At 43.6% G+C, this 20166-nt stretch overlaps 4 protein-coding genes across 6 annotated transcripts; all 4 read left to right on the plus strand.

The window, feature by feature from the left end:
- Nucleotides 1-124: 124 nt before the first annotated feature.
- Nucleotides 125-1199, plus strand: Obp12 (odorant binding protein 12). The gene is made up of 5 exons (XM_076830845.1): nucleotides 125-240; nucleotides 457-556; nucleotides 632-741; nucleotides 829-946; nucleotides 1021-1199. The coding sequence occupies exons 1-5, from the start codon at nucleotides 199-201 to the stop codon at nucleotides 1110-1112; spliced, it is 462 nt and encodes a 153-aa protein (XP_076686960.1). The 5' UTR covers nucleotides 125-198; the 3' UTR covers nucleotides 1113-1199.
- Nucleotides 1200-1330: 131 nt separating this feature from the next.
- On the plus strand, nucleotides 1331-4009 carry LOC143378820 (uncharacterized). Of its 2 annotated transcripts, XM_076830826.1 has the most exons (3): nucleotides 1331-1447; nucleotides 1695-2000; nucleotides 2067-4009. In XM_076830826.1, exons 2-3 carry the CDS (start codon nucleotides 1728-1730, stop codon nucleotides 3864-3866), a joined length of 2073 nt encoding a protein of 690 aa, XP_076686941.1. In that variant the 5' UTR covers nucleotides 1331-1447; nucleotides 1695-1727; the 3' UTR covers nucleotides 3867-4009. The 2 variants fall into 2 exon arrangements, with proteins under 2 accessions (XP_076686941.1, XP_076686940.1); XM_076830825.1 differs by lacking the exon at nucleotides 1331-1447 and having other exon boundaries at nucleotides 1540-2000.
- Nucleotides 4010-5261: 1252 nt separating this feature from the next.
- Nucleotides 5262-7289, plus strand: Tpnciiib (troponin C type IIIb). Of its 2 annotated transcripts, none has more exons than XM_076830842.1 (5): nucleotides 5262-5415; nucleotides 5732-5783; nucleotides 5943-6086; nucleotides 6175-6429; nucleotides 6522-7289. In XM_076830842.1, exons 1-5 carry the CDS (start codon nucleotides 5413-5415, stop codon nucleotides 6545-6547), a joined length of 480 nt encoding a protein of 159 aa, XP_076686957.1. In that variant the 5' UTR covers nucleotides 5262-5412; the 3' UTR covers nucleotides 6548-7289. The 2 variants fall into 2 exon arrangements, with proteins under 2 accessions (XP_076686957.1, XP_076686956.1); XM_076830841.1 differs by having other exon boundaries at nucleotides 5282-5304.
- Nucleotides 7290-8599: 1310 nt separating this feature from the next.
- Nucleotides 8600-10354, plus strand: Tpnciiia (troponin C type IIIa). Its single transcript, XM_076830843.1, has 5 exons — nucleotides 8600-8732; nucleotides 8989-9016; nucleotides 9099-9242; nucleotides 9390-9641; nucleotides 10076-10354. The coding sequence occupies exons 1-5, from the start codon at nucleotides 8730-8732 to the stop codon at nucleotides 10108-10110; spliced, it is 462 nt and encodes a 153-aa protein (XP_076686958.1). The 5' UTR covers nucleotides 8600-8729; the 3' UTR covers nucleotides 10111-10354.
- The last annotated feature ends 9812 nt before the right edge of the window (nucleotides 10355-20166 follow it).

The raw sequence follows: 20166 nt of genomic DNA on the forward strand, positions 1-20166 counted from the left end.
CATCGACAATGCCTAGTGTCTGATAAAAATCTCGAACGGCTGGTTCTAATTTCACTCGTCACGTACGTGAAACTTAAATAACGCGGTATTTAAAAGAAAGAAAAAAGGTATAAATATGGCCTAAAGAAATATGTGACCGTTCATTTTTACTTCAGCGAAGGAATCTGTGCGTTCAGGTATTCTTTACTACTTAGGAAAATGAAGAATTTCATATTGCTTGCCTGTTTTCTTTTCTGCCAGGTAAGACACTTTGCCTCAACCGGAGTTCTTTTCTTATCATACAGAGCTTAAAGAAATAATTCCTTATGTAACCTTTTCCATAGTAATTCTCTTAATTGGTAGTATCTTTAGAAGAAATCCTAACTGATAATCAATTTCAAGGAATTGTCCAACCTTTCCCCCCACACAAAAGTTCACAACATTTGTCATTGTAAGGAGTTTTAATATTCCATTCAGGAAATTCTGGCGAGAAACCTCATTGCACACTACGCAAGAGTAATGCATCTCCCTATAGAAGATGTGACAGAGTGCGTTGAGCATATACAGCTTTCAATCGGTGAGTAATCTGTCCTCGTACAATAATAACACGACGTTTACAGTATCTGAATGTATGGAAGTCCCATGATTGCAGAAATGGAGCGTCAGGATTCGTTGGAACATAATGCTAAATCGGAAGACAATGAAGCAAATGTCGGAAAGTATGGTTGCTTCATAGCATGTCTTTGGCAGAAAAACGGCATGGTACGATGCGCAGACTGATCTCGGAAAATAAGATTTGAAAATTAAGAGACGCGCTCATGAATCGTTTCTCATTCACTGTTACTTTAGATGACAGGCTCCACTTTGGAATTGCAAATGATAATGGATCGTATCAACGTGAAGCACCCCGATAACGCGGAACTGATCTCTTTATGGCAGAAAAATGTTGAGACGTGTGCAATCCTTGGTAAATTAACTCATTCTGAACAGTTGCAACTATATTTAATATCGTATGCGCAGTAATCTTATTCGACGTTTCAGTGGAAAACATGGAGGACGAGTGCGAGGTAGCTTTGGCTTTTAAAGCGTGTCTAAAGGGAGCTAGGCAAAATCGAGCACAAATGGGCGTATAATTTCACCAATTACGCTAATGACAACTAAGTAAACCACGATCTTCCGTTCGTTACAGTTGTTGAAATTAATAAATAACGTTTTATCGAGAGAGTCTAGTTCCTTGTCTACCCCTTTTTCCCTAACAGCACATTTAGCAGTAGTCGCGATAAAATTAATCAGTGAGAAACGTAGATACGATTGACATGCGTTGTAGCGCAATTAGATTATGGTACCAGGTTAGCCAGATGGTCGTAACTATCGTTTCTCCGTGGAGCCCTGGCGAAACCATGTACCTGTTTACTGGAAAATTCAAGATATCTAAAAGCTTGAACCCTACGTCCCAGGAACTACTAAGGTAATTAAAAAAAAATCTTCTTCCTTTTCCCTTAGCAATGTGATTCTTCGATATGTGAACTTCTAAGCACGAATAGTGTCAAGAGGCTATCAACTTATTGTTATACTAAACTCATTGATTTCCAAGTTCTTTGGATTCCGATACTAATTATTCTTAAAGAATCGTTTGACGCCTGAAACCCCGATTCAATATAAACACAATCAGCTATATTTAATGAATTAACGAATGCAGTTTTGCTGCATGGCAGAAGCTTCTAGCAGCAGTGATAGTAGTCAGTGTAATGGGATTCTTATTCTGGAAACGCCACGAACCAGTGGACGCAGTGATCGACGAGAACATGGAGAACTACTCGACGAACATAGACGTATCTTCAAAGAGGGATACGTACGTCACGCGATCGGAAGTCGCACAGGTCTTCGGTGCTTCGATCGAGCAGAGTGTCAGTGCAAGCTACTGTAAGATGAAGGATTGCGCGACCATAAGCTGCTCGTCTATCCCGGGGGGCTCCGATCCTGGAGCGGTTGCGTCAAGCTTCATCGAAACCGATTTCAAGGTACTGAGGCGAGTAAAAATACCACTTGTACCATGCGATGTTATGTTGCGCAAAAATTTTGTGTAGGTTGACTGCAAGAACACGGAATCCATCAAGGTGTCGTTCAACGATTGCAAATTTCCGGGGAACGCACTTCGAACGAATTGGCTGAGGACCAACGTGTCGATCGAGGAGTTAACGTTCGACAAGTGTTACCTGAGAGAAATAGAGGACGAAGCCTTTTCTCTGCCCATTTACGAGACAACGAAGAAGATCATCCTGTTGAACAACGACGTCACCTCTCTGCGCAGAGCGGTGTTCCGTCGCCTCGGCTCCTTAGAAGAACTGGCCGTTAGAGAAAACATGATCAACGAGGCTGAATATAATTTACTGGACAACGTGGCCAGATCCCTTACCAGTTTGGAGCTGTCTGGTGTAATCAATGATATAAACGTCCTTCGAAACATAACAGGCGGGAGCAGAACTCTGAACGTCCAGATACTGACGCTACGAGGGAACTCCATACCTCTGATTACTCGTGAATTATTCGAAGGTGTACCAACAGTGAAATCCCTCTACCTCGAGTACTCGAAGGTCAACACTGTGTCGCCAGGCGCGCTGGAACCAATGGCTCCTTCCATTTTGCAGTTAATAATAAACGATAACAACATCCATTCGTTGCCAGTGGGCCTCCTCGACTCTATACTGCGTTCCAATCGACCTTTCCGCATGGCGATACAGAACAACCCCTGGCATTGCGAGTGTAGCCTCAAGTGGCTGCAGGATCTCATTCAGGCTCAGCCAAATACAGTGTTCGCTGTCCCAGTTTGCAGCAGCCCAGGGACAAATGCTGGGGAATCGTTCGCGAGGGCAGAGTTTTGCCCGTCGAACGTAACAACGTCGAGTGCTGTTGATATAACTACCGACGTGTCTACGGAACAAGATTTGAACACGGCCACAGCTCAAAAGCCGGGGACCACCGAGAAGGATCTTTTATTAACGTGCGCCACGTCAAATATTTTACTTCACACTAAACGATCCTACAAGCTGTCGTCCACTGATTTAGAGATCCCAGCGCGTTTCCCTGATTTCTTCGTCGCGGAGATCATGGAGGAGAGCGTACTGGTCAATCTTCCTGACTTGGACGAGGGGGTGACGTTGCTCTGGTTCAACAACAATGACGTCGACGGCTCGCCCAGCTGTGCAAAAAACGTCAAGCACTCTTATCTGGTGCGGAATATCGATTCGGGGGCCACCTACACGATCTGTTTGCTCAGCGATAAAGCGGGCAGCGTGTCTCCCTTCAATTGTTTGGCCGTGACGACCATTCTCGCTTACCAGTCCAGAACTTGGCTGACTAACGCGGACAAGACCGTCGTTTGCTCGTTATTGGTGGCGTCGATGGTCCTGCTGTTCCTCATAAGTGCCTTTTCCACCTTCGTGCTGATAAGGAGGCATCCTTCGTTGTTGCGTGGCAGCAAGCGCGTCATGCTGGTGAAACGGAACGTGGACGCGATCGTTCTGCCGAAGGGGGTTAACGTGGAGGAAGGGAAGCGAGGATGTGGGAACGTGGCCGCGATGAATAAGCGGCAGGAAGACGGATATATTACCCCTTTGCCCCCTGTTCCTTGGCCTGCCCCGCGAGGAAGAAGGGTGTCTAGAATGAGTGCGCAAAGCGATTGGAACAGTTACGTCTTGGAGGTGGAACCGACGGAGACGCAATTGGCCTCTTGGAGGCTGAATAGATTGAACAACGAGCTCGAGCTGGAGAAACGAAAATCTGAAGCTCCGCCATTGCCGCCGCACCCTTCTGATACGATTCCGTCAGTGTCCTTTCTGGTGGACTGGAAGGAAGAGCACGCTGTGTACGAGACCTCCAACATTTAATACTTTCGTTTGCATCTATCAGTTAAACTTAATGAATTAGGATGAAGCATTTCTGTAGTAAAATATTACACTTGGCAAATTGTATAAGACGCTCGATTGCTCATTCAGTTAAGAATAATTATACATAGATGATTCCTTTTTAATTGAATACCGATTTCAAAGTCATTTACGCTAAATGGACTGAATGGAACAGCTTTGTTGTATCTTCGATATCTTGAGGAGTATTGCCTATATACGCTTTAGCCGGAGACTCCATACATTTTGCAATAGGAAAATAAATAATTCTGGTCTCATCGGCCTAAATCGTGCCGATGCTGGCCAGAAGCCCAGAGGTACCGGTGTCAATGTCAGTTTCAACGATCAAGTTTAACGCCGAAGCCTAGATCCTATTAAATGGTTACCAGCGGAGGTTACTAAACAGAAATAAATCCTCCTGGTCGAAGCGACGGGTCTCGATTTAATAATCGTTGGTCATTATCACCGGCCACCTCCACCGCGGTCCGTTTATTTCTGACGATTAGGTCAGTAGTTCGTACCTAGCGTCGAAGCTCTATCCGATTGGCCAATGAGGTCACACAGCATCGCCGCGTCTAGCCCCCGGAGGTGGCTGCCAGGTGAGCTTTTTTACAGTGCGCGCAGCTTCTGGCAATCCACTGCAATCCTCTAAAAGGACGCAATGCCAATATGAAACTGCTGCACTGCTCGCTCCCGGTTGGAATCGGTATAACCGTTTTCATGCCTGACCGCTGGTACGCGTGCAGTGGAAATGGTCGACTATACGCTGACTCGCGTCACTTGGCTTTCTACGGCCGCTGCCAATTGCGGTTCCGTATTCGCGTGAGCTTGACATTGGCGAATGATGTAACAGCAACGTATCGCGCTCCCCTTTCCTACTTTGCAGGAAAACGGTCTATCGAACTTTGAACCAAACAACAAACGCGAGGAAATCACTGCCCCGCGTTTATCGCCAATCCCTTGGTCTCCTACCCTACGAACTTACCTGTTCCATTTATATTTAAATGCAAACGTTTGTTTTTTCCAGTTCCATACAGTTTCTACTCGCAGCAGAGTTTCTCACGATCCGATATGTACCTACACTTACCATTTTCCTTGCCTTGGAGTAGAATTTAATAAGGGTTAGTTTGATCAGGTTCGTAGCTCACTCTATGAACATTGAACGCTAATCTAAATGTGTACGCGATCGTATAGTGGGAATCAATCGTCGATTTAACAATTGACCATTCAACAGTTGCGTCAACTAGTCGAGACCGTTTCGCAAAGTGTGCTCCATGAAAGGGTCCCGATTAAGAATCTTTTTATAGTGTGTTCGAGCTCGCAGATGATTGGTGATTACCTGTCGACGCTAATAAGAATGCAGGATTGCGTCCACGCAGCTCTACTAATTAGTTTACTAAGCCTCAGTGTGACATTTTCATCGGTACAGTAAGTTGTACAGAAGCGATAGCTCCGAAGGGAACCGCGAATCATTTACGTCTGTGATAACTGCGATTGGAACGTAAACTCTCGTTAATTATACCCAGTCACAATGGTAATTATCGTTTCTCCGATACTCGACCTGCGAGAAGGGAATTTATTCGTACTTCGGGACACGTCCGACGTAAAATCGAAATTAATTTAACGGTTCGCGAGTGATTAACAAAACGTCATATCGAATCGTTAAAATTCTGTGAAACCGTGGCAGCATTTGAATGCTTTCTCCGACACGAAATGAATGAAAGTATTGTATTCCTTCGGCGCGTGCGTTGATCGATTTTGTTCTCGTCTCACCGAAAGTGACCTAATAAAGCTATACATTTAGATATCGTATAAAGTCAGTGTAAAATGATTTGTATCTTCTCCCGCAGGAGGAGTCCAACCCCATGGAGGGAGTCCAACTCAGCAAAGATCAAGTCGCGCGTGAGTACTCTCTCCGTAGCAAGCCATTCACTTCCATCAGGCACTTCCTGCAGCAATAAACACAGAATGAACGTCACGTTACATCGCGCGAAAGATAGATTAACATCCTTCGATTCCGGTTCAGTGGCACGCAGTTCCTTAATGACTCGTCAATTGCAGAGCTCAAGATGGGATTCGACGCGTTCGATCCCGACAAGAGGGGAGTCATCAACACCGACATGGTGGGCACGATTTTAGGGATGATGGGGATGAAAATCCCGTCAGAGCAATTGAACAGTGTCATCGCCGAGGCTGACCCGTTCGGTGCGTTGAGCTGCTTCGCGAAGTACTGGTAGACATAGGAAAGCAAGCGAGATGTTTTTTTTAACCCGTGGAACTTTGCACATCCCAGGATCCGGGGAGCTGAACTTGCAGGAGTTCTGCAGCCTGGCCTCCCGATTCATGGAGGAGGACACGGACACAGAGGCCATGCAGCAGGAATTACGAGAAGCGTTTCGGTTGTACGACAAGGAAGGGAACGGTTACATCACCACCGACGTGTTCAGGGACATTCTTCACGAGTTGGACGATGCACTGTCCCCCGAGGAGCTCGACATGATCATCGAGGAGGTGGACACTGACGGATCTGGCACGCTAGATTTCGAAGGTACGCGTTATCAGCGTGGATCGATCGGCGGCCAGTCGTTTCTATTACGAAGGCGCGTCGCGAGCTACAGATACCCACGTTTCGCGTTGCAGAATTCATGGAGGTCATGACAGGCTAAATTATCACCTTGGCACGAAGCGGTCGTCCCTCGTGTCGGCCACATCCACGGGCAACCGGGGCCGCCCGCTCTACACGTGGAAGCTGCGATTTATTGGAGTTGTATGTGGCGTTGGCAAAGTATGAAGTTAAAGGTTCGTAGGTGATGTCTGCTAGGAAGGCGTACGAGCAACGTGGTGTATAGCTGGGAGAATATTTCCGCCCGTGTCCGGCTCACAATCGGCTAAAATGTATTTCTATCTATGCCGGAATTAACCGACACACGGGGCACACAGAGTTATCGTTGCTGGGAACAGGTTTATATCGATCCCGATATCAATCGACGTTTCTACGCTGCCGCACCTTTCTTCCCCCCTGTTCTACGTTGCCGAACAGAGGACGGAGATCTACGGTCACAGAGAATACCTTGTATTTAAGGATCCGACCTGTCAACCTGCTAACTTCTGCACTTTACCCGCGTCGCGTGCAATTATAACAGCGATATTGTTGATAAGTGATTCTATTCTATAGAAAGGAAATTATAACTATAATCGGCTCAAAGTAACTGCGTATGATAAGGATAAGTAATAAAAGTACCCTAAAAAAATGGGAAAATAAGCTTGTGCACATTATTTTACCTTTGATCGTCGTTTGTGGTCCCGTTATTTTGTGGCCACGGCATTTACGGTCAATGCAAAGCATCGATCACACAGTTTGTTAATATCATGTAAAATACCATGTGAATTAAAGAAATTCTGTTGAAAGCTGTCTGTACATATTATTAACTCCTGTTCTAAGTGGTTACACTAATACCATGAGCAATTATTTTGCAGCCACTGTACTCAGAGACATCAGAGGACTTTATCTAACGAAACACTAAACAGGTCGTCCTCGATTGCATCCTCGAGATGGCACGAGGCTCGGGTGGATCTTATCAACACATGACTAATCGGCTAAACATATAAATATAACTCTGAGGCCACAATCCACGCGTCATCATTGTCTCTAGGCCCTAGAGATCACTAGCTCAGCTGAGCATAAAGATAACAGCGTGCTGCAAGATGTGGCAACGAGCAATATGTCGGAATAATCGGCGCTAATATCGCCTTAAATATAATAGCTGCCGCTAGGCTTTATGAGCTTTATAATTAGCTGCCTAAGAATACAAGCACATGCGGTTATTACGCGGAATTGTCTTAAGCGTCCCGTCGTCATGTCCGGCGGTGAGCCAACTTGGGCCATTGTCGCGTCACTTTCCCCCGCCGTATTGATTGTGAATCACATTATCCCTCGCGGTAGCTTCATCAGCTTGTCCCTTGCGAAACCGGAGCTTTTACAGAAACCGAAGGATTTCTCGAGGCGATGAATTCTATACGCGATTACAGAGCAGAACCGCCAAATGACGTAACCTACGCGCCGTTTACGCTTCCGAATGCAGAATCGAAATTAAAGTTAATGGCCTGGCGAAACTGTGGCGATTATACTGCAGTTATTACGCGTGATTAAAAAAAAAAAAAGAAAAAAGAGAAAATGAAAGTTGCGCTATCCTGATGAGTGTATTTACTTGCACAATTAAAACATGATTTGTGTACGAGATTAAATAGTTTCGTTTCCTAGTTGCCGTTTGTCACGGAATGCCTATTATATTATCATTTACAACTGGTTGGCGCTGGTTCGTTTGCCACGCAATGGTAAATATGAATTTCACCGAATAAAAATTATTAAAATATACAATAGCTCATGTTCCACGCTCCAGAGTGTCGGAGTAAAACTATAAATCTTCGAACTACCCGTTAATTAATCTGCCATTTAATGCTTGCAGTCAATTCCCCGACGTTCCTTCGATAAACTCTTCGCGCGCGCGCAACATTTCCGTTTGCAGAAAAATGTAAACCCGATGCAAGAGAGAGGAGGCCAGGAAGCCAGCTGTGAAGAATTTCAAAATCGAGCACGTTGCCGCGGAATTCGCACAATTTGTGGCTCCGCTTCCGCGGCAGCATGGTGGGGAGTGTCCTCGATGAATTTGAAAACCGCTAGAGTTCCTACGTAGATATTACCCGGTCAATCACGTGCCAGAAGATCATCCTTATGTCCACATAAAACAGAAGTCCACAGCCAGAATCTGGTGCATACCCGGATAAGACGTCGACGCTGCCGTGTGTTAACATCGCACCTTAGAGTGAACGCCTAAGCCTCACTCCGCCATGGTGGGTTCCTGTGAATAATTCTCCAGCGTGAACATCCAAAGGAGTTTCATTGATTACTGGGCTTTATATACTCGGAGAATGTTCTGTGATTCGATTTTTATTTCAAATTATGTTCCATCCTTCAAATTCAATAGCATAATCTAAATTCCGGAGTCGATACCGATATCAAAGTTAATTGATGAAACTTCTCTTAAACTCATGTACCAAGTGAAAGTTGTGTGGTGGATGATAATAATTTGACATGTAATGGTTGCAGGATGACCTAAACAAGGACCAAATTGCTCGTAAGTAATTCACCACAATTACTCCAGACCCGATTGTCTTGCATCGACTTAAGAGTCTTTAACACTTGTGCTCCCGTTACAGTTCTGAAGAAGGCGTTCGATGCCTTCGACCACGATAAGAAAGGCAGCATTGGCACAGACATGGTGGGTACCATTTTGACCATGTTGGGTTACGAGCTCAGCGAAAAGACTCTGAAGGAAATCATTCAGGAAGTTGACGAAGATGGTAAGAGAGTGTCGAATGGACTTCGCTTAAAACTCAATGGCTTTACGCTTAATTTTCTAGTCGTTTCGAATACGGGGCTTAGCAGCGAGACGATCCTCGCTAGCTTCACGTCTAACTTCGCTTGAAATTCTCCATTTCTTCCTCCAGGATCTGGTCAACTGGAATTCGAGGAGTTCTGCACGCTGGCCGCCAGATTCTTGGTGGAGGAGGACACGGAAGCGATGCAACAGGAGTTGCGCGAGGCATTCCGATTGTATGACAAAGAAGGAAACGGCTACATCACTACCGACGTGTTCCGTGACATTCTTCACGAGCTGGACGACAAACTGACGCCGCAGGAGCTCGACATGATGATCGAGGAAATTGACGCCGACGGCTCGGGAACCCTAGATTTCGACGGTAAGCTCCGGCCCGCTTTACAACCTACCATTTTCATAACCCGTCAATCAATCTAATTACCAACGCGGCCTCAGCACCAGCATGCCAAGAACAACTAACGCGGAATCGTCGGTAGTCGTGCCGCGCGTTTGAAAATTACACGGAACAGTTAACGCGGCTTGCCAAGAATCTATCAGTCTCGTTAATTAATTAACGCCTGTCGCTTGAGACTAACGTCTGCTGATCGCTACAAGCTTCCGACACCCTGCGGCGTCCCTAGAGGCGAAACATGAACCTTTCTATTTCTAATCGACATCAATTACCTATTCCAAATAACCCGCCATCCTGCCGCGAGGTAAATGTCACCGAAGTGTTGGCCATTCTTCGGAGTAACTGTAATTACATATCTGCAGGGTATTTCCTGTTATTCCTCACTTCCGAACTGTCGATTTCAGAGTTCATGGAAGTCATGACTGGTGGTGATGACTAGATCGGAAGGTGAACGATTGGGATGGACTGCGATTCACGCGAACACTCCTTACACTTTTTTCTAAGGACGAAGGATTGGAAGCTCAATCGGTCGGCATTCCTGGTGTTGCTATCGCGGGCTTCGTAGTCAGATGGCGAGTGTTGGAACGTTAACAGGCGCTGAACAGAGTGTCGCTGACACCTCGTCGTGAAAACTGTGCTCCCGGAGATGGAAATGTGGTTCAATAAAGGTCCCAAACATAAAAGAGATTTTTTCCTTCGACTGAAACGAGTCGCGTGTAAAACAGTCGGCACTGTCGTTAGAGAAAATATTCCGTCGCCTGTGACCCTGTAATCACCGCCGTAAATGAAAATCAATAACGCCCGTGCAGACCCCACGGCCGTGGTACTGCTGGCCGTATCGATTCGCCGCCTGAACCGCTGCAACCGAGTTCGCACTCGCGCGTACAGTGAAAGGTACCTACGGGGCAGTAAGGCAGAAATACCAACAAGTGGCTAAACAGAATGAAAAAATTCCACGAAGTGCAACAATTATATGACTACCAAGCTTCTCTGACTGTCGATACAGGGCGTTGCTTACCTGCATCGACATTTCAATCATTAACAAATGTAACCACGTAATAAATTCACATTTTTCTATGAAAAATCAGTTCTTATTACAAAATAATTCGACAGAATTTTCGCAACCGCGACGTTTCGACAGACTCGCCAGACATGTTACTGTTTTAGTCGATCGCGAGGAGCTAATGCGAACGCGATTAACAACGAGCTCCGCGGTAAATAATAATTAAGGAAACAGTTTCTGGGTGCGACCATAGATTAACGAACATCGACATTCTCGGCAGCCGTTCGTTCCGAACGTGTTTGTAAGTGCAAGTTCAATTTTCCGCTCGCTCCTACGAAAATTGCCCATACGTATGCTAATTTAATAGATTCCTGTTCGCACTCGCGACATTCTATACTTCATTCCTCAAATTCGTTCGTCCGCTGCCCACGCTAACATAATTCTGATAGCATTTTCGATCACAAAGCCAAGCAAACGAAACGTTTCAAACATTATTTTTCGATCACTGGACACCAGTATATTAATATTGCGTGCGTCGATGTTAACTGAAAAAAATGAAGATATTAACTCGCGAGAGAAGCGCGTCCCTGGCACAGACTTACTGGCTCCGCAGCCTGTTCTCGATCCTCGATTCGCTCGATTCGTCGTCGAGTGATTTTATCACAGAGCTAATGTTCTATGCACTGGATACACCAGCCAAATTTCCAAATCAAGGGCGCGCCAAATCGCATTAAATATCTGTGCCTATGAATATGAATTTTGCAGCCAATGCGGTTGTGTAACTAGAGCGCGGAATCTTAAAAACCTGCTCCCCGTTTAATACGATCCTTTCATGTAGAAACGGCACAGTAGTTGTCCGCTCTCGATCGAGATCGCTTCCTTCCTGGTGTCCTGGGGTTCGAGTCTTCGATTTGGAATTTCCTGTCCGGAGATCGAAAGCAGCAATCGCGCGGTGAACGGATTCGTGGCCGACAGAAGTCATACCAAAACGGGAATAACTGAGCAGCCCGGAGATGTCATTATCCAGCTAACTCCCACGATGCCTGCCAGGCAATCAGCAGCAACGAGTGAAAATGCCTGGTCTAGACCCAATAAAGTTTGCTCTATATCCCGCGATACCTCGGCCAGTCACTGGCCACCGAGGGAATTATCATGGCGAACGAAAGGTGTTTCGAAACTGCACGCGCGATCCGAAGTGCACGAATGTACACGTTGGACCGTCGTAAATCAGGTTTGTCTCGTAAAACCGTATCCGGTTTTCTATAATCCTTGAATTTTCAAACGGCCCGCGTTAATCCTTTCGTGGACGGAATAAACTTCGCTCCGGACCAAGCAAATTGAATTTAAGCGTTTCACATCGCCGCGATGGGAATGCTCGACGGGCAAACAGGTTGCGTTATATTGGGCGATTCTCTCGTTGGCTGCACGAAAGGGGAGCAACGATGAGGGAGGAAACGCTTGTAATTGATTCGCACTGATCATTATTTTAGTGGAAACGAAGATTAAAAAACAGTGGCACTGGGAAGAGTCAGGCAGAAACTGGTGGTGGTTAAAGTCGTCAAGGCACTTTAAAATTTATCATCATTAACTAAATATGCAGTAATACTTGAAACACACTGTACACAAATTGGATTAGGACCAATTTTGTTTTTTGGACAGTTTTTCTGAATTGGCATACAATTCTGTACATTAGGTTTATTCTGATAAAATAAATAATATCAGTATTAGCTTTAATAGCTTTTTTATATTAGCTGAGCCGACTAGCCTCAACTTCCCTTAACCTTTAGAGGGTCGGGCTAAGTCACCTAAGAATTTGCATACTTTGCCGGCCATTTTGGTGGTATATATGCATAAATTTTAACCCTTCGTTGACACTCTGGGTGTGCGCCACCCATAAGCTGATTTTGACGCTCTGTATCTTCTATTTGCAAAATAAATACCTTTTTTCCAAAGCCAACTTACAAACTATTTTTTCTCTGAAAATATTATATCTGAACAACAACTCTGTAGATTTTCAGCTCCTAATATTGAAATTTGTAAAAGTTACAATTTTTTGGAGATTTTCTTCGTGTTTTCTCGACATATGGTAATCTAGATTTTTTTTTACAAAAACTGTGATGAAATTTCAATAAAAAAAAACTATTAGAATACATTCTACACTTTGAAATTGACCCATGATTTTTTTCATAACGATTAGATTCTTCAGATAAGAATGGCAGTCGTTCAAAATTTGTTCTGGGTGTGAGCCACCCAGGTATGTCAAAGCTGAACGAAAAAAGAGGTGTGTCAACGACGGGTTAAGTAAATAAAATTTACAGTTTCAATGAAAAAATCCCGGCCCTCTAAAGGTTAATCTAATGACTACTTCACGATCTTTCGCCCCGAAAACTACCAGTTGTCACGATGCAAACGAAAGTGGCATTAACTCCGCGGTTTACAGGCGTTCCTATCGGTGAGCCCGTTTATCGGATAAAGTCTGATAACGTACATGCGATTCCGTGATATTTCGACCGAAAGAAATTCGCCTTTCACTGTCTAAGCTCGACCAGTTGGTACTGATAGGCTCTACGGTAAAATATAACATTGCGGAACGTGGTTCGTAGACAACGAGTGACACTGATTACTAGAGAACGCGGTCTTTGTTAATATTTCGCGATCGAGATATGTCTAAGTAGTAGAAGAATTGTAAAAGTATTCCGCGCGTTAAATGTGGAAATTAAGAAAGAGTGTCTAAATATATGGAAATCTCCTAACGGTCCTAACAACTTTATGATCCTGTTCAACTCTAATTAATATAACACCAGTAAATGTTCCGGACGTTATCCTGAATTAGCATAAAACGCCACGAATATCGTATCTCAATTGGACCGCAATTATACACCACATTTATAACATCAAGGAAATCGAAACAAATTGCAGTTTGTGTGGTCGTTATTCAATTAGCAGCAAACGCTGTTTTTTAAGGTAATGAACGTGTAGCAGCGTTGCAAACCGCAACACAGTTGCACGCGATGCTTCCAAGGACTACCTATTGTCATGCAACGAGCCGCGCACGAGCATATACCATCTCCTGATACCTGTATCCCGAGGAACCTTTAATTAATCGCCTACCAGAGTTCCGATTCGCCTTGTAAATGGGATGCCCTGACGCCAGTCATTTTCACCGACGTGTGTAATCTTGCAGCGAGATGCTTGTTGCTGAAATCGATAGGCACGCGACTCGGAACGATCCCATCTGCATCGACGTTTCTGTTAGATGCAGCGAAGGTATTAATTACGGGTGGGACCGAGTGCATTGCGTACAAAGTGACTGTGAAAATTGCTTCTTCACTTTAAATTCGAAAGTGGGGTGGACAAATGATGGAAGAGGAAATTCTGATAAGTTTAAAATTAGTGTTGCATGTTTAAAATTAACGTTGTTTTTTACAAGTGAACGGCTTGATGAAGATTTCCCGTTTTTTTACTATCTTTACATAGTATTATGAACTACTTAAAAAAAAGGTTCGGTTAAAAAACTATTGTTTTTCGGAAGTTATGCATACATATCCGAAAGTCTCTCGATTTTAGACGGCTAAACGGTGGGCTTGAAAACAGCTGTATGTCGTGTCTGAAATCAAAAACAATAAAATCTTCTTATAAAGTATGTCAATAGCTATCGCCCAACGGGGCCGATTTTGAAAATTTGCAAAAATAAAGAAATGGTGAGAGATCAAAGGTAAAGTTACTTTTTTCTAAGAGAAAAGACCACCTTTTTTCTTTATAAATAATAAACGGGGAATCGTAATAAAAAAAACCCTCGTTGGACGATGTGGAATCTTATTACGATCCTGCATGCAAAATTGGAAGTGAATTGGTTGAACGCAGCGCGAGTTTTTAGGCCCACCGTTTAGCCGTCTAAAATCGAGCGACTTTCGGATATGTATGCATAACTTCCGAAAAACAATAGTTTTTTAACTGAAACTTTTTTTTTAAGTAGTACATAATACTATGCAAAGATAGTAAAAAAACGGGAAATCTTCATCAAGCCGTTGACTTGTAAAAAAATCCACAAAATGTACACATTTTCCGAGGGTTCAAAAGAGTATACCCCCTTAAGGATTTCGTTTCTCGTGAGTGTTCTTATCCGTCAGCGTTTAATGAGCACCTTCCAGTGAACAGGACACTGTTACATTTACAGTCGACCGAACAGTAATGGATAAAAATTAACGAAGTCCCGGTTGCGGTGGAGTAATATATATGCATTAAAGGCGAAATTATACACGCGCGATGTGTATTAAAATTTAATTAATCGTCGGCGGATGTTGCTCTTGTTTTGTGAAAGCGAGACAATTATTGCACGCGATCACTTGCGACGATCTTTATTGGTTACTGATGTGAATTGATTACACAAAATTCTCGGCTGCATTAGATTAAGTCCTTCGGCTTATCTCTTCACGCATTAAACCGACGAAATTATAGAGTAACAGAAGAGAAAGTGGTTCGATGGAATTATTAAAATTAGGTGCACCTACTTATCTGACCACTGAGGTTCTTGATGAAGTCGTTTTTGAGAAATGTTAACGTTCCGTAGGAAATCCAGAAATTCCCAGCTGTTATAAGTAATTTAAGGGTCCAGATCGATCTATCTGATGAAGATGCGCAGCAGATTTAAGAGGATCTAGTACAGATACACGTTCTTTCACTCGCGATCACGCTTTAGATAGTTCATCACGAACGATCCATCTGCTGTATGATAATTATACTGTTCCATGTGAAATATTGAGAAATTGAAGCGGATGAAATTCGTGGTTTCCTCTACGAGCGCTTTCGCTCCAAGATATTCGGAATGCAATTGAGATTTCCACTTTTCGCCGATCGGTTCGCCAATTTAATCATTTCATCCGCGAAGGTAATGGAGGCGATAGCGAATGGACGCCGAGCAGGTTCTTCTTCCATATATCAAGAGTTTTAATCCACGAGATAGAAATCACCCTACCGCTACATAAATCGTCGAAACCGTTGAAGAGGAAATTGAAGCCAGTGGAAACGCCAATGCCAGAGTTATCGTTATCGGGATTCCGTTATCGCTTTCATCTCGAAACACGGAAAACGTACAGAAATTGGCAAAGCGAAACTTGGATCAGCAAGTAGCTCTTGAATCGAACCTTCTCCAACATATATCAGACACTGATCACTAAGGCACTCTGATTCGAAGCAAAGGGAGCTAATGCGGTCTTTACAGGAATTACATGGAACAGCAGGTCACAGTTGATTAATTTTCTAATGATGCGATTACGCCGCATTGAACCAACTCAGGAGGCTGGTACCATGCTATTAGTTTCTAAATACAGGCGCACGGTTACCACCGATTTGCCCGTTGCTAGAATTCGTTCGTTCGACTCACACCCGATTGTTTGGCTTAACTTCTCTCTATGATGGAGAAAGTGGGTGAAGGCTAGAGGGAACGATTTGCTACAATTACTCGCAATCTTCCGAGTGTTACACTTTTCTAACGAAGCGTGGCCCACAACGAGAAAGTGCCGCTGCTTAAAAGCTGCCCGATCAACGTGCAATTAGTGACTTTGATGCTAACAGTAGCGGCAGCAAGTCCCGTATTCAAAAGATTGGTCTACAGATTTCTGTCTGGGCAGCAGGATACTTTGGAATTATTTTCCTTAGATTCACTGGATATATTTCTGGCAACTGAAGATTCATTAATTACTCCGCGCTGCGCATTCAATATTTTCACCATTATCGTGGATCGAGACGCCTGTCTATCGCAAGTGGATCCAAGGTTAGGCATATGAAATTTTCAATTTTCATGCGAGTCACAAGCGAAAAGACGTTTAATCGTCGAGCAATCGCTATTGTTGAGTTTCTTTTGCCAGTTTCTCCATTCAAGCACTCCAGTTGATTTATGAGTAGGTACAGCTGTGCAAGAAACATTTGTGGATTCAGCACAGTGGATAAAATATTATGAATAATCAGCGCTGTTTACTAGTCCATGCCTGGTCGAGTGAAAATCAGACCACTTGAAGGAATGCAGTCGACGCGCGAAGGAAAACACACTACCGACTGTTCTGTGACATCATACGCAACGTGCATTTGCATAGAGTTGCATCCACTCTTCGAGCAGGTAGTTATTCGGTTACACAATATACGTATATCGATAATAGACGATATCTGCTATAAACTTGGCTGCATTCCAGTAACGTAACGGCCTTGATCGCGTTTCTTTGTGAAATCGAATTCGTTGCACACGCAGGCGGATCTCGCTCGCGAGAATCTAACAATAAACGAACAGGCCGACTAACAGCCTTCAATCAGAGATACGCTAATTACACCTTACCGATTAGCGAAACCCTTTTTTTCCCCTCTTTCGTACAAGTGTCTCGCTGCACAGAGAATTATCCCATGTCGAAGGCAGATTAATAGCCGATAGACTGGTGCCATTAAGAGCTAGAGCAAGCGAAGTATTATTATTATTATTAATAAAAAGGGGAACTGGATTGATCGCAGGAAAAAAGCGCGAACTTCCTCAAAATGCTGAAAAGAGTGCAAGGCGAATGAGTGAATGGCTGTGACTTTAGAATTACCAGATGGATTCAAATGGCTGTGATACACGATCTACAGGAAGAAGTAATGCTTCGCGGCTGCTATTCGATAATTCCCCGTTCTTTTTCAACAAAAAGCACGCGATAAATGGATATGCCTCGCGCGTTAACTTCCCACCTTTTACTTTTGCTCATCGTAACGATTGCTCAACTAATTCAACGAGTGCAACGAAGTCGTTATCCCGCAGACGGCTAAATTGTCTGTGACGATGGCCGACTCCAATTTCGCCGACGAAATAATTTATGTGACGAAGGCGGTTAGCATTGCCTCTGTAACTGTGGAACAGGAATAATTCAATTTACCTTATCGGTCCGGGCAAACTGGAAGATCGAAATCAATTGGAGCCACTCTAATCAGGTTTCTGCGAGTATCCAATAGCACAATTAAAGTAAAAGTGATTGGTGAACATAAGTACCGCGGCGCGTGATCAGAGTAACGAACGGCATGAGTTTTCGTCGGATCAGTGCGATGCTGTCGAATAGAATATTTTATCCATATATATGTTGCCTTGAGTTAACGTTAAAAAGAGAACACTAATTGAAAAATATATTTTTTCACACAATAAGTAGTAGCTTTTGAATCGATAAGTTTTTATTTCTATTTTTGGCGAAAAAATAATCTATAATAAAAATATTTAATAGTTTTTCCTTCTATTTATGCGAATTTTTCAAATCTGTAGCCGCCCAAAACAAAAATATGGCACAAAACAGTAATGGCTGCAGGTTTAAAATTTGCAATAAATCGATCATTTGTTATCGGATTTGCATCACACGTGCACCAAACGTTGTACCTAGAATGTTTTTACGTAAATTACGCGTCATAAATCAAAAACTGTCCAAAATGGGGTTGCACCGCTCTCGCTGCAAGGTTCTCATTTGTATCGGCTTCGATAGGATACAAGGGAAGTTGAAAATATCGTTGAGCTATCGATCGAAGAAGGTAGACACAGATTTTCATGTGGATTGCAAAATGGAAAAGTATCTAACGGTTCTCCCCTTCGTGAAATAATTCCAATTTGGATAAGATCAAAACGGAGCATGATTACGGTGGCTGCTCCTTTTTTTTAAAGGTCGATCATGACGTGAGAATTAGCGTGGAACGACAAACGCTCGCCGTTCACGAAAGTAAAAGTTATCGCCGAGATAGGATCGGCATTATACATGTACAAGTCGACCGTAAATAATTCCGAACTTGCGGCTAATCGATCAGAAACTGTTGCACCGTTCAGTGGAGACGTTGAATCGATAACAAGACGACCAACAAGGTGGGTCGTGGAGCGGGGTTAAACGCGCAACAAGTACCGAACCTACCGACGCACAGTGGTTTGAAATCCTAGAAACATGGCAAAAATATGAAGGTGATCTTTGATATTTACAAAAATGAGTATACTACGGGTTTTCGACGTCGCTGATTACGAATTTGAAGTCAAAACGGGGAAAAAGAAACAAAATAGCGGATCCAATATGGCGGATGCGTATAACAAAAAATATCAGATTTGGTCTAAACTTGGTATTCTAAAGTTTTCGAGGTCCCTGAAAGAGTCTATCTGCAATTTTTCCTCGTCAATTGTCCCACTTAAGGGGGTATACCCGTTTGAAGCCTCGGAAAATGTGTACATTTTGTGGATTTTTTTACAAGTCAACGGCTTGATGAAGATTTCCCGTTTTTTTATTATCTTTACATAGTATTATGAACTACTTAAAAAAAAAGTTTCAGTTAAAAAACTATTGTTTTTCGGAAGTTATGCATACATATCCGAAAGTCGCTCGATTTTAGACGACTAAACGGAGGGCCTAAAAACTCGCGCTACATTCAACCAATTTACTTCCAATTTTGCATGCAGGATCGTAATAAGATTCCACATCGTCCAACGAGGGCTTTTCTTATTCCGATTCCCCGTTTATTATTTATAAAGAAAAAAGGTGGCCTTTTCTCTTAGAAAAATGTAACTTTACCTTTGATCTCTCACCATTTCTTTATTTTTGCAAATTTTCAAAATCGGCCCCGTTGGACGATAGCTATTGACATACTTTATAAGAAGATTTTATTGTTTTTGATTTAAGACACGACATACAGCTGTTTTCAGGCCCACCGTTTAGCCGTCTAAAATCGAGAGACTTTCGGATATGTATGCATAACTTCCAAAAAACAATAGTTTTTTAACTGAAACTTTTTTTTTAAGTAGTTCATAATACTTTGTAAAGATAGTAAAAAAACGGGAAATCTTCATCAAGCCGTTGACTTGTAAAAAAATCCACAAAATGTACACATTTTCTAAGAGTTCAAGCGGGTGTACCCCCTTAATGCCCATAAAATTCACCAGGATAAGAGCAGACTTCGGGTCCAGCAGCGATCCTTAAGTACATCTGTTCTGATCGATCATTTCCAGCCGAAAGGGACCAGGCTGCCGAAATGGAGGGTTTGATATCTGGTAATTTCCTTTCCGATCCAGCAGTTCGAGAAACGTCGAAAAAAAAGCAGCACGACCGAATTGTAACTGCTCGTACTTGCCAGTCGATTTGCCTTTCTACATAATCGCGGACACGTTTTCTCTGTCGGGATTGGAGTCTTCGGAGGAGCTCGAGGAATCATTAGCTGGCCCACGGTAATTGATTAGCGAGCCGAACTAGCTCGACGAAATTCCGTAATTACTCTTCTCGCTTGGTAATTGCACGGGATACGTTGTAATTCCCCGTCGTAATTACGGCTGTCGCGAGATTCGCGGGCACGCGGGGGCGCGGGCACGTGATCAGCGGAAACGACGGTTTCGTGGAACGCAAAGCCCATTATCGAGCGGTGGCTCGTGCATCCGACGGATTCAATTTCGTACAGGAGCCTGGCAAGCGAGCTGGCCAGCCAGTGGATCTGGATCGATCGTGAATCACATTCGACAACGGC

This window comes from Andrena cerasifolii, chromosome 2 (assembly GCF_050908995.1).
Source record: "Andrena cerasifolii isolate SP2316 chromosome 2, iyAndCera1_principal, whole genome shotgun sequence".
Taxonomy (NCBI): domain Eukaryota; kingdom Metazoa; phylum Arthropoda; class Insecta; order Hymenoptera; family Andrenidae; genus Andrena; species Andrena cerasifolii.